The 12,236-nt window shown below is 43.5% G+C and overlaps 1 protein-coding gene across 1 annotated transcript in view; it reads left to right on the forward strand.

Annotated features, from left to right (window-relative positions):
• Positions 1–12,236, forward strand: part of GOLGA7 (golgin A7) — a 78,880-nt gene that overhangs the window by 9,277 nt on the left and 57,367 nt on the right. The window contains exons 2-3 of the mRNA XM_030201812.1: positions 10,001–10,120; positions 11,855–12,007. Of these exons, the coding sequence (XP_030057672.1) occupies positions 10,010–10,120; positions 11,855–12,007 (264 nt within the window). The 5' untranslated portion in view covers positions 10,001–10,009. The remainder of the gene's footprint in view (positions 1–10,000; positions 10,121–11,854; positions 12,008–12,236) is intronic.

Genomic DNA, 12,236 nt, shown 5'->3' on the forward strand with positions numbered 1-12,236 from the left:
ACAGGGACCTGCCAAGAGGGTATGGAAGAGATTTATGGGCTTTTTGTATGTTTAGACAAGGCAGGTATTTCATGCAAAAATCTAGGATTATGAACAAGAAAGAATTGGCCCTTTCAAGGATCAAGGGGAAGATGTCCAGTGACAGCAGCTTCCCTAGGAGAGCTCAAATTGTTGCAGTGATGGGGCCTCCGCTTCAGTGAGTCCTTTGAGGCACATCTCCAGTGGTTTTTCCAAACTTGGGTTTGAATTAACAGGAATTCATTTGGTGCTTGAAGTAATCAAATAATTATGCACTCTATCTCATATTCTTCATATATCTCTCTATATCTATATATATCTATCTTTATCTATCTTGGGTGGCGGGGGGAAGAGGGGTTGGTGGTTGAGAGGCTAGGATAGGGGAGGGCAGACTTATACGGGGTCTGTGCCAGAGCCGGTGATGGGAGGCGGGACTGGTGGTTGGGAGGTGGGAAATACTGCTGGACAGACTTATACGGTCTGTGCCCTGGAAAAGACAGGTACAAATCAAGGTAAGGTATACACATATGAGTTTATCTTGGGCAGACTAGATGGACTGTGCAGGTCTTTTTCTGCCGTCATCTACTATGTTACTATGTTGTCTGTCTATCTATCTATCTATCTATATATATATATATATAAAATGTTTCCCCTTTATGTTTTCAGGGAAAAGTAGCAGCCTTACGAGTCACTTTGAAGGGTCTGCTCTTTTTGCGGACAGTAGTCCCGGTTCATTTGTTTTGTAGTGCCCAAGAGGAAAAACACATTTCAGCCCATTCTGGAGCTTAGGCAGATCAGTCTCCATTCAGACTTTGCAGTTAATAATTATGACTGTAAGGGCTAGGGAGTTCCTGACCCTATTGAACACAGTCTTATCTGCTTATTCCCATCAAACCCAGAGCCGGTGGTGGGAGGCGGGGCTGGTGGTTGGAGGGCGGGGATAGTGCTGGGCAGACTTATACGGTCTGTGCCCTGAAAAAGACAGGTACAAATCAAGGTAAGGTATACACAAAAAGTGGCACATATGAGTTATCTTTTTGGGCAGACTGGATGAACCGTGCAGGTCTTTTTCTGCCGTCATCTACTATGTTAGAAGTCTCTCAGATTTGCTATCCTGGGCCAAGATTTTCTATTCCGGGCATTGCTTTTTGGATTAGCCACAGCCCCAAGAACTTTCAGGGTTATGTTGGTAGTGATGGTGACATTCCTATGCAAGAAGGAGGTGTAGGACCACCTTTACCTCAATGACTGGCTAATATTTCCAGAAAGGCCAGAGTAACAGCATTTGCCAAGGGAAGGTATTCTTCCCAGAAACCAGAATTGCCAAGCTCATGGTCCAGATCTGAGTTCTGTTGGAAGCCTGTGGCCAAAGGGCATGAGATTATGAGCAGATACCAGGTTCTGTGATGGCAGAACTGGAAGTAGTCCTGTGGGCAAGGGCATATATGCGACCATTTATAGAGAGCCCTTTTGTCCAATTGGTTACCAGTAGAAGGAAATTGAGGTATGATTCCTACCATGAGGAAGACTCAAAGGCAGCCTGCAGTGGTGGCTCTACAGGAGCAACTGGAAGGACAGTCCCTTTCCTGGGTGGCGATGACCACAGACACTATTCCCAAAGGTTGCATAGTCTGAGGCAGATCATCTAGGCAGATGTTGGCCACAGGGTGAACGCAAGGGCCTTAGGGCTTCCAGCTACTCATAGAAGACAAGTCCCATTTGACCTGGGCAGAATGGTGTATTTAATTCTATTAGGAGGCTGCATTGTGGGTATGGACAATGTGAAAATAATTACCTGAATCAGCACTTCTTAGATCCAGGAGAACTGGAATTTGCTAATTTTTGTTGTGTGATTATGGACAGATGGGGTATTTCCTACATGGTCAGAACTGCAAATACCTTCAGCTGCTGGAGGGCAGAGGAGTCCAGAGGAATAAAAACATAAGAATTGCCATACTGGGTCAGACCAAGGGTCCATCTAACGCAACAGAGGCCAGTCCATGTGTCAAGTATCTAGAAGAGTCCTAACAAGGAGCAAGATTCCAAGCTACTTAATCCAAGGGATAAGCAGGGTTTCTAACCAGTTCTACCTTAATAATGGTTTATGGACTCTTCCTCCAGTAATTTGTCCAGACCTTAACTATACGTTGAGTAAAAATGTTCTATTTGTTTTAAATGTGTTATTATGTAACTTCATGGAGTGTCCCCTAGTCTTTGCACTTTTTGAAAGATTGATCAATCAGTTCACGTTTACCAATTCCCCTCCTTTCAGGATAATATAGACCTGTATCATATCTCCGCAGTCATCTCTTCTCTGAGCTGAAGAGCCCTAACCTCTTCAGGCTTTCCGCATATGAGTCATTCGTTCCCTTATTTTTCTTTGTATCTTTTCCAGTTCTTTATATCTTTTCTTTCTTTTTTTTTTTCCTTCCTTTGGAGATGTGGCATCCAGAATCACACACAATCGAGGTGCGGTCTCACCATGGAATGATTAGGAGACATTATACGCTTTTGTTTTATTCTTTTTCCTAACATTAGAAACATTCTGTTTGCTTTTTTAGCTGCCGCCACACACTGAGCAAAAGATTTCAAACATATTGCCCTCAATGACACCTAAATCCTTTTCCTTGATGATGACTCCTAATGTGGACCCTAGCAGCATGTGGCTATAATTTGGGTTATTTTTTCCAAATGTGCATCACTTTGCACTTGCCCACATTCAGTTTCATCTTCCATTTGGATGCCCAGTCTTCTAGCCTCCTATCCGGCCTCCATTTCTCACAATCTGCATTTGATTTAACAACTTTGATTAAATACACTAGGGCTAATGTGACACCGGAGTTGCTGTTGTACATGTTCCTACCATGGCCTCTGATGGGCAGGGTACAACAGAAGGTCACAGGGCACATAGATCCAGGTATGAGAATGTGAGGAGGCTGGTGTTGAAAAACCTCTTCAAACTTCCCCTGTTATAAACAGTTACTAAGATAGGAGCCAGTACGTTCAGAGGACCTCATTCCATATTTGTGATCTGGCTCTTGAGAGGTCAAGGCTGAGGAAGAAAGGTTAATTGGGGGCTAAGAAGAAATCATCTTTACTGGCATTCTTTTAAGCAGGGCTGGAGAGGGGTTTCTCCCTTAACTCCTAAAGTGTGCAGATAGCTGCTCAAGCATACTGTTGGAATCATATTAGGGAAACCCTTGAGGATGCATAGAGATTTAGTATACCTTTGGAGAGGTATAAACCCAGACACACATACTGGGCCCCCAAAACAGCAGGTATTGCCCTTCCGGGATTTGAATATAGTGTTAATTCCTTGGTTAAGATTCCTTTTGAACTCTTGTAGTAAACCACCATTATTAGGGCCCTCTCTCAGAAGGCAGTGAGGGTTTGTTTTTTTTTTTTGGCTTTTTGTTCAACCAAATGTGTGCTAGAGCTGCAGGTGCTTTCCTGTAATGAACTGCACATCTGGATGTCCAAGGATTTGATATCCCTATGTATGGTATTCTCCCTTACAAAGGTAGTCCCCATTTCACTTGAACCATGCCATTGAGCTGCCAAGAATGAACAACCTTTCAACTGCTAAATGTTAGGATTTTGCAGAGATATCTAGTGACAGAACCATTCAGAAGAACAGATTACATTTTGTTCTGTTCAAGGGACCACAAAAAGGAGAAGCAGCCTCAAAACTATCAATAGTCAGCTGTGCCAAGGTGATAACAGTAGCTTCCTTGTCATCAAGCAGATGAAGCCATTACGTATGGGTTGTGTCCATCAACCAGCAGGGGGAGATAGAGAGCACCCAACTTTTCACAGTGCCTCATGGCCAGCCAGCTCCACTGCCTCTTCAGTATTCTTTATCTCCCCAAGCAGGGTGGCTGCAGCTTCTTCGAGCTCCATCAAAAATCTGCCTGGGGGTGGCTCCTGGCTTGCCAGCCGTTAGCCGGGGTGTTAGAGGCTATAGCAGCTTCACTTTGAAGGCACATAGGTTAGCCCTTTCCCTGCCTTACCCATGCCCCCGTGGATGTGGACATATTAGCTTGCTTTTCCCTGTCCTTTCCCACTCAGCAGATGCAGGCACATTGGTTCGCCTATCCCTGCCTTTCCCACCCATCTGAGCCTCCGGAGTTCTTATTACCTCTGCTTTCCTCACAGCGTTTAAAAAAAAAAAATGGAACAAAGGTTTTCCTTTGATTCTTCTATGGGACCGGAGCTGTGATACGTGGCCCGGTGAGGTAAGAGTGTTTTCCAACTCCCCCGGGGCCCGTGATTGGGGCGTTTTTTGCGCGAAACCGCCATTTTGAATTTTCCCGCCGTTTTCGGCGATTGCTGCAGAGAATGTAAAGCGCTGTTCCCGGTGTGGCAAGCGCAAATCAGCAGCGGGGCTCTGTATATCGTGCTGTACAGGTGTAAGAGCTGGCCCGAGCATGGTGAGTGATGATTCTTCCCGCTCAGAGCTGGCAGCGGACGCCATTTTGAATTCTCCGCATGGCGCGGCCTCCGTAGGGACGGAGAGCCCTGAGCCCGGGGGGGGGGGGACCTCGAATTGAGGCTATTCAGGCAGCGGCTAGCCCCAGTCGGGATCTGGGTGCCCAGGGCGAGTTTTTCTCCCCTGATTTTGTGTTGTTATTGCATAAAGCATACATGCTGAAAAGAGCTCTCCCTCAAGGGTTGTCTGAAGCCCCTTCTATTGTCCCCCCCGGTGGATTCTGGCCTGGGACTGCCCGCTGAGGTATTTTCCCTGATAATTGGCATAAAGAAAAGCGTTGAAGGACTAATTCCCCTTCAGATTGTGGTGCACCACCGGCTCTAGGCCTGGAAGTTCAGGGGCGACCCTCTCAATGATGGTGCGCCGGCCTCCTCCTCGCTTCCTGTCATTGGAGGACGTCTTTCCCTCTTTGCCGAGGAGTGGGCCAATATTTCCTCAGATCAGTGGGTTCTGGACCTGATCAGAGATGGCTACAGAATAGAATTCAACGCCCCAGTAAGAGATGTGTTTGTGGAGTCCCGATGCGGTTCTGCCGCCAAACGGGCGGCGGTAGAGGAGACTGCAAGGTCTGATTCAGTTAGGGGCCGTGTCCACGGTACCTCCCACCGAACACGGCTACGGCCGATACTCCATCAACTTTGTGGTGCCGCGAAAAGGTGGGTCTTTTCACCCTATTCTGGACTTAAAAGAATTAAACAAGTCCCTGAGAGTGCAGCATTTCCACATGGAAACCCTGCGCTCCGTCATTGCTGCGGTACAGCCAGGAGAGTTTCTCACGTCTCTAGACCTGAAAGAAGCTTACTTGCACATACCAATTTGGCCCCCGCACCAGAAGTTTCTGAGGTTTGCGGTGTTGGGAAAACATTTCCAGTTCCGGGCCTTGCCTTTTCGCCTCGCCACAGCTCCCCAAACCTTTTTGCGGATAGAGATCTTAAAAAATCCCTTTGAATAATATTACACAACTGGACATGTGACGGTTTAACTTATATTTGAGCTTCTAAGTGTCTTTAGTTCCATCTTGTCTTGCTGTAACAAATGATAACAACTGAGAAGGTTCGTAGAAAACAAATCTCTGTGACCGGTAACCGACCAAACATTTAAATGGGTACTTGAGGAAAAATGTACCACCTACTTGAAGTGTCTGTTGTCGAAGTTGAAGAAATTGCTGACGCCGTCTCTGTGTGTCTCTCGACACGTCGGGGAAAATTCGGACTTTTAATCCTTTAAACAAGTTATCTTTCTTTTGGAAAAAAAGTCTCAAAATCCAAAGTTTATCACGAGGCAAGGCTACTGTAGCTACCAAGGTAGCTGTTGTTAACTGTTCCAAGTTTGTCGTCTCGAGTAAAGCAGAGGCATCTATTGGTTGGTTATCCTGAGGTGTTTTCTTATTATCTCCTTTAGTAGGGAGATAATACACTTGTTCAAAGGGGGGATATTTTCTTCCCCAATCCCTAGGATCTCTTTAAGGTAATTTTTTAGCATTTCTCGAGGTGATATAAATTTTTGAACAGGAAAATTAATAAAGCGCAAGTTTTTGCTTCTTGAATAATTTTCAAAATTTTCAGATTTTCTTCTTAAATACAACAAATCTTTAATCATGGTATTTTGGATTTGAACTGTTTTTTGTAGGTCTTTTTCTTGCTTCTTCACTTGTTTATCCACAGTTTCCAATTTATTCTCAGTTTCTCTCAAATTTCTTTTCAAGTCAGTTATTTCTTCCGAAATTACTTTAATTTGAGGACAGATATTCTTTGCAAAATCCGCAATTAAAATCCATAAACTATCTAAAGTCACTTCACTCGGTTTTACTAAAGAAAAGGAAATTAGTTTGGTCGGTACCTGAAGTTGGGTTGTATGTCTGTCCTTCTCCTGATCTGTCAGCAAAACTTCCCCCGACTTTGTTCCTTCAGATGGTCCCGGAGGAATTAATATTCTCTCCACTTCGCTTTCCACATCATTCTGGGCCTCCTGACCTCGAGCTTCTGGATTCATCCGAGCTCAAGGACGCCGCAATGGGAGAGCTAGCGCCAAGTGGCTGCGGGGGCGGGTGTCGGGGCTGAGAGAGACTTCCAGCCCATAGCTCCTCTCCGAATCTCCCCTTGTATCGGGTGAAGCAAGCAGGTGCCTTCCGACATTGATATTTCCGTGGCCCGCTGCAAAAAAGGTAAAATGGATTCTGGGCGACGCTGGAGGGTAGCGGCAGCAGCCCGACCTCTGCGTTTAGGCATTATTTCCCTGCGGAGTAAGAGCGGGCTCACACACGTCCATTCTTAGCGGTGGCCATCTTGGAAAAACCTCCAGCCCACGGTTTTGGTACAGATGCAGAATCAAACTTGCATTTAACCACTCACCGTAACTTCACAGCCCACAGGTTTGATAGAAATGCGGAATCAAACTTGCATTTATGGTTATCAGAAGAGGAACAACATGGTGGGCACCCTCCTCCTTCGCTTGGCAAGCAAGCAAGAAAACATGGTGGTCACATGACCTCTTCACTCTGTACTTCATAAGCTTCTAGCCAATAAAGGAGAGAGAGGAAAGAGGGAGGACCACCAATTCAAACTCATTGGCTTTGGGCCTTATGATACAGTATTCAATTGCTGTGCCATACAGCAATTGGACATCACAAACCAGGGAGCTAGTGAGGTTGGATGGATTGCTCATGCAGCATTAGGAATTTACAATCCCCGGAGCAAATGAGGAAAATTGTAATTAAAAGGAATAAAATTGTAAAAAATGTGGTTCGATGCTTTGCACTTATGCACTTTGTGGTTCGATGCTTTGCACTTATGCACTTTGCAGAGTATGTTCTTATCGCTGGTGTGCCAAACAGAAGTAAGTTAACATTGGAATGAATGAGAAAAATTTGGGACTAAAAGTTTCCGTTGCAGATAAGCGGAGTGTGCACTTATCTAACATTCATTTAAGCAGAGTGCACTGTATTACAGCTAGTCTGACCAAAGCAGCAACAAGGTCAGAGGAGTTCAGTGGACTATGAACGGGACCAAGTGCAATTCCCACCTCAGCTCTTTAAATTTTTTTTTTTTAATGTGAGCCTTCCGTAAACAGAAAAATACCTGCTATATCTAAATATATAAGACACCTGAAAGCTATGGAACTGGTGTTCATTCAGGCACAGTATCTTTTAGACCCTGGAGGGAGTGCATTTACAAAAAGAGTTATAGTGGGGATTGAACCTGTGTCACTTGATTTACAGTTCACTGCACTAACCATTAGTCCTCTGTTCTGCAGCAACATCAGTGTGGCCATGTTTACGAAAATGATGCCAGACACGTTCATATCCCTGTTTTTTTGTCGTTTGAAAGTTGGATGTTTCACCTTGGAAAATGACTATTCATTTTGGAGTTTTTGAGTGCAAAAATGTCCATCTCACAGTTATAATTGAACAGAAAATCTAGACCTTTTTCCTATTTGATTATGGCTGCGAGATGGATTTTTTTTTTTTTATTGTTGGTAATGCTGGTTTGTTTTCTTCTAGCACCAAGGTTTTTGTTGACTGGATTGGCAATGTTTTGTGTGAATGAATAATTGTGTGATTTACTTTGCAAAGCACGTATGTACTAAAGAAAGATGTTAAGTATATATATGTTGCTTTTTGTGATAAATGTAAAGTAAGAAATTGGTGATGGGAGTTGGCTCCCCCTCCATCTGAAAAAAACCCCCCAAAACAAATAAACACATTGCTGCCTATACTTGGAAATAACTACATGGGAGCATGGTTAGCGGGAATCCCGTTGGGTCCTTCCAGCTCTGCAGGGATGGGCCCAAGTCCTGCAGGGTTCCTGCAGGAGTAGGCAAGTCGAGTTGAGCCAAGCCGTTATTTCTTTAAAATGACTGCCAAAACTTCCGCAGAAGTCTTTCGAGTTCACCACTTGAAGTCTCGGCAGCCATTAAAAAAAATGGTGGCAGCAAGAGGAGGATCAGCAGCAGCGGGCAGGAAAGAGTGGGGATCTTTCCTGCCCCTAAGAGGCTGTTAGACCACCAGGATGTACTGAAGTATGTTCAGGAAGGGCACACAGGGCTCGCAGAGAGGTGGGTGGATGGAGTCATGCATGGGGGGAGGTGGGTGAGAGGGAGCGAGGGGAGCTGGAAAAAATTTGGTAAGAGGGACGTACGTGGAGAGAAGGAAGGGAAAAGGGGAAAGAGCACATGGGATAGAAGGGGATGGAGAGGAGAGGAGGACATGCTGCTCATGGACGGGAGGGAAAGGAAAGGGGGACATGCGCATTTCCAAAAAAAGCAACCATCCATGAGCAGCATCTTTTAAAAAAAATTGTATTTAGCAGAGTATGGAAGAAAATGCATTTATGTATTTCATTGCTTATGGAATCTGGCTTTCTTGGGCGAAAAGTCAAGGTGACTGTACAGTGGGGTTGGGGCAGGGTGGGCTGGGATAGGAATGGAGGAGATTACTTGCGGTGGAAATGGGTTAGATTCCCATGGAGACAGGTTAGATTTCTGTCCCCATGCAACTCTCTACTTGGGAAATTGTTTTTTATATCAGTTGTATAGAATTATCTTGTTGATATGTTTTGCCCTCTGATTTTGAGATACCTCTTTCTCCCACTTACCAGCACAGATAACATAGTCTTGAAAAATATTGACAGTAGTTTTTTTACTACTTGAATAAAGATGTATGTGGACTTGGTTACATAGAAATAAAGGTCAGCAAAGTAAGCTATAGGAGATGGCCTTTATTTCTAACATTGCTTTAGACGTCTGAGTGCTTATTGAAGCAACAGAAGATAAATTGTCCAACCAAAGTCGCAATGAATGTTATTGGGAAAGAATACTGTAACCATAAGAGCCCTCCTACATTTGGTGGTGAGTTGATTGAACAAAATACATCTTTGGTAGCTAAGGGTGTAATGTTCCTTTCATCATGTCAGTGCAGAGTGACTCGATGTTGAGAGCCTAACTCCTACAAGCTAGTCAGAAATATATTTAGTTCAATAAAAAGTGTTGGGTGTAATTGTCTGTTTACCACTTTATTGTAGATACTAGTCCTGGGATGAATTTCTGAGAGCTGCATTTAAGTGTTTCCAAGATAATCTCCCATAATCCAAGTTTTCCAGCTCAGGCTGTCTAACAAAGTCAAAAGCAGTTAGTCTGACACTATTAAAGGCTTGTTAATTTACATTTATTTTTCAAATATCATATCTACTTTAGCTGTGACATTTTACTTAGGTTTCTGATGGTCTCCTTTGCAATCAATGGAAGTAAAACCCAGACTGTCTCAATCTGTCCTCCTTTTTCTGGAGCTACATGTTAACCCTACTTGCAATTAATTGTCTGATATAAGGCCCTTATTTTCATTTTAGAATCTTAGAATCAAAATGCGGGATGTTTTAGTGTGGGGTTTACATCTTCTCTTATGTTCTCAAAATTGTAAGAACACCAGGGCAGAGAGATGTTTGTTGCATTATGGGATTAGAACTTCTCATTGTTTCTCCCTTTTGTTCTCGCTATCAGGACGTGGCCATGAGACAGCAGCAGGCAGCTGTGGCCGGTAAAGTGTTTGTCCAGAGAGATTATACCAATGGCACCCTGTGCCAATTTCAAACCAAGTTCCCTCCAGAACTTGAGAACAGGGTAAGTGAAAGACTATAGCTTATTTAAAATAGTTGTACTGGTACACTTGGAGGCCCATATTCAGAAGATTTATTGAGGTACAACTAGCTATGCCTTGTGTAAATATTAGGCCTTAAAAAATTCCCTTTTTATGTGGGTAACTTTGCACAAACTTGCAGTGTAGGAACCATTATCAGGAGAAAAAGGGGCAAGGGCTAGAAAAGTGGTGTGTGGCCAGGCTGTCAGATTTACCTAGATAGGCAATGACATAAGTCTGCCACTGAATATTTCCGGACAATTTGTGCACATAACTGCATTTGGTTAACTTGAGACAGCTTTTTACCTTAATTAGACTTGTGTGCATAACTCGCTGAATGTTGGTAGTAAACACAAAGTAAAATGCATCTAAGAACACCAGCTGTTCTACTTAGCAACTAGATTTTTTTTGCACATATTGAGTTATGTGCATTTAATTTAGCTGTTACAAGGGAATGGAAAGTCAAACCTCAGAGTAGGCTGTAATTCCGTTTGTGGACTCTGTAAGAATATTCAAAAGATGCTCTACTTTGTGATATGTCACGTAGCTCTCTTATTCAAATGACAAGATATCTATGTTGTGAAAACCCTTGCATTTCAGCATTTATTTGTTGAGCTATAAACAGATATAACCTATTAAGATTCCAGTTTTCTCCAGAAAACATACAGCTATTGGAGCATTACACTGCCCATTGGTTCTAAAAAGTCAACAATTTAGGATTGTCAATAAAATTCACTATAGTGTGTGTTCTCGGTTTGTCTGGTGATCTGATATCACAATCCATGTGTCGAGAATGAATCTTTCAACAGTAGTGTTTCTCAAAGTGCTATAATTCTCAGTGAGTAACACTCCAAAAACATTGCCTTCTAATCTTAACAGTTTATGTAGCTGTTCAGAGTTACGTTCCCTGATTTTTTTTTTGTTGCATTTGTACCCCGCGCTTTCCCACTCATGGCAGGCTCAATGCGGCTTACATATTGTATATAGGTACTTATTTGTACCTGGGGCAGTGGAGGGTTAAGTGACTTGCCCGGAGTCACAAGGAGCTGCCTGTGCCTGAAGTGGGAATCGAACTCAGTTCCCCAGGACCAAAGTCCACCACCCTAACCACTAGGCCACTCCTCCACTCCATTTTCTATTGGAGAACAGAATCACGTTTGTCATCCAAGCTCCAGATTCCGGTCATTGCCTTGCAACTGCTTGTATAGAAGTATAATGTCAAGAGCATAGAAAGGGAAACCTGTTGGGTTTGGGGAATTATATTTTTCTTTCAAAAATGCTTGGTTTCCCTCCTCTTGCCCCCCCCCCCCCCCCCAAGGATGTTTGTGGCAGTAATAACAATCATGCCCTTTTCCCTTTGGTGGGGCTGTTAGCAATCCAAAGGCTTACTGCTTTATCTGAAATAAGCTGGTATTGAAAAAAGTCTATTATCCAAGTTCTTAAAAGGACACACATAGCAGATCAAGTTGCTCTAAATTTAAGTAACCTGTAGATAACCAGGAACCACACAGTGTGCTTCTGTAAATCATTTTTGTTTAAGACTGAGCATTGGTTCTGAGCTGGATGTTTGCTCATTGTATTTAACTAATGAACCAGTGGCAGTCAGTGGCACTTGAATGACAGATAATAAGCTCTAGACCTTGGTTTCTGAATTGTACTGAGCTATGAATGGTGGGAACCATGCTGAGCACTCTTGTTAAATGTGATCTTTCCTGCAGATTGACAGGCAGCAGTTTGAAGAGACAGTTCGAACTCTGAATAACCTTTATGCAGAAGCAGAGAAACTAGGGGGGCAATCATATCTCGAAGGCTGTCTGGCTTGCTTGACAGCTTACACAATCTTCTTATGCATGGAAACACATTATGAAAAGGTGAGCACTGGTTTTTTTTTTTCCTCGCTCTTCATACTCTACCCCCACTCTCTGAAAAAGTGCCATTCTGAACTAGAGTTCTTGGTACTGGAGCAATTACTGATTCTCTTTGGCTTCCCATACAAAGATAAAATTGAGAGCAAAGAAACTTGTCATCCATTATTCAAACTAATAGGAGTTAGTGAACAGGCTTTCTCTATGGATGGTCTTCTGTTGACTCTATATGGTC

Source organism: Microcaecilia unicolor, chromosome 4 (assembly GCF_901765095.1).
Source record: "Microcaecilia unicolor chromosome 4, aMicUni1.1, whole genome shotgun sequence".
Lineage (NCBI taxonomy): Eukaryota > Metazoa > Chordata > Amphibia > Gymnophiona > Siphonopidae > Microcaecilia > Microcaecilia unicolor.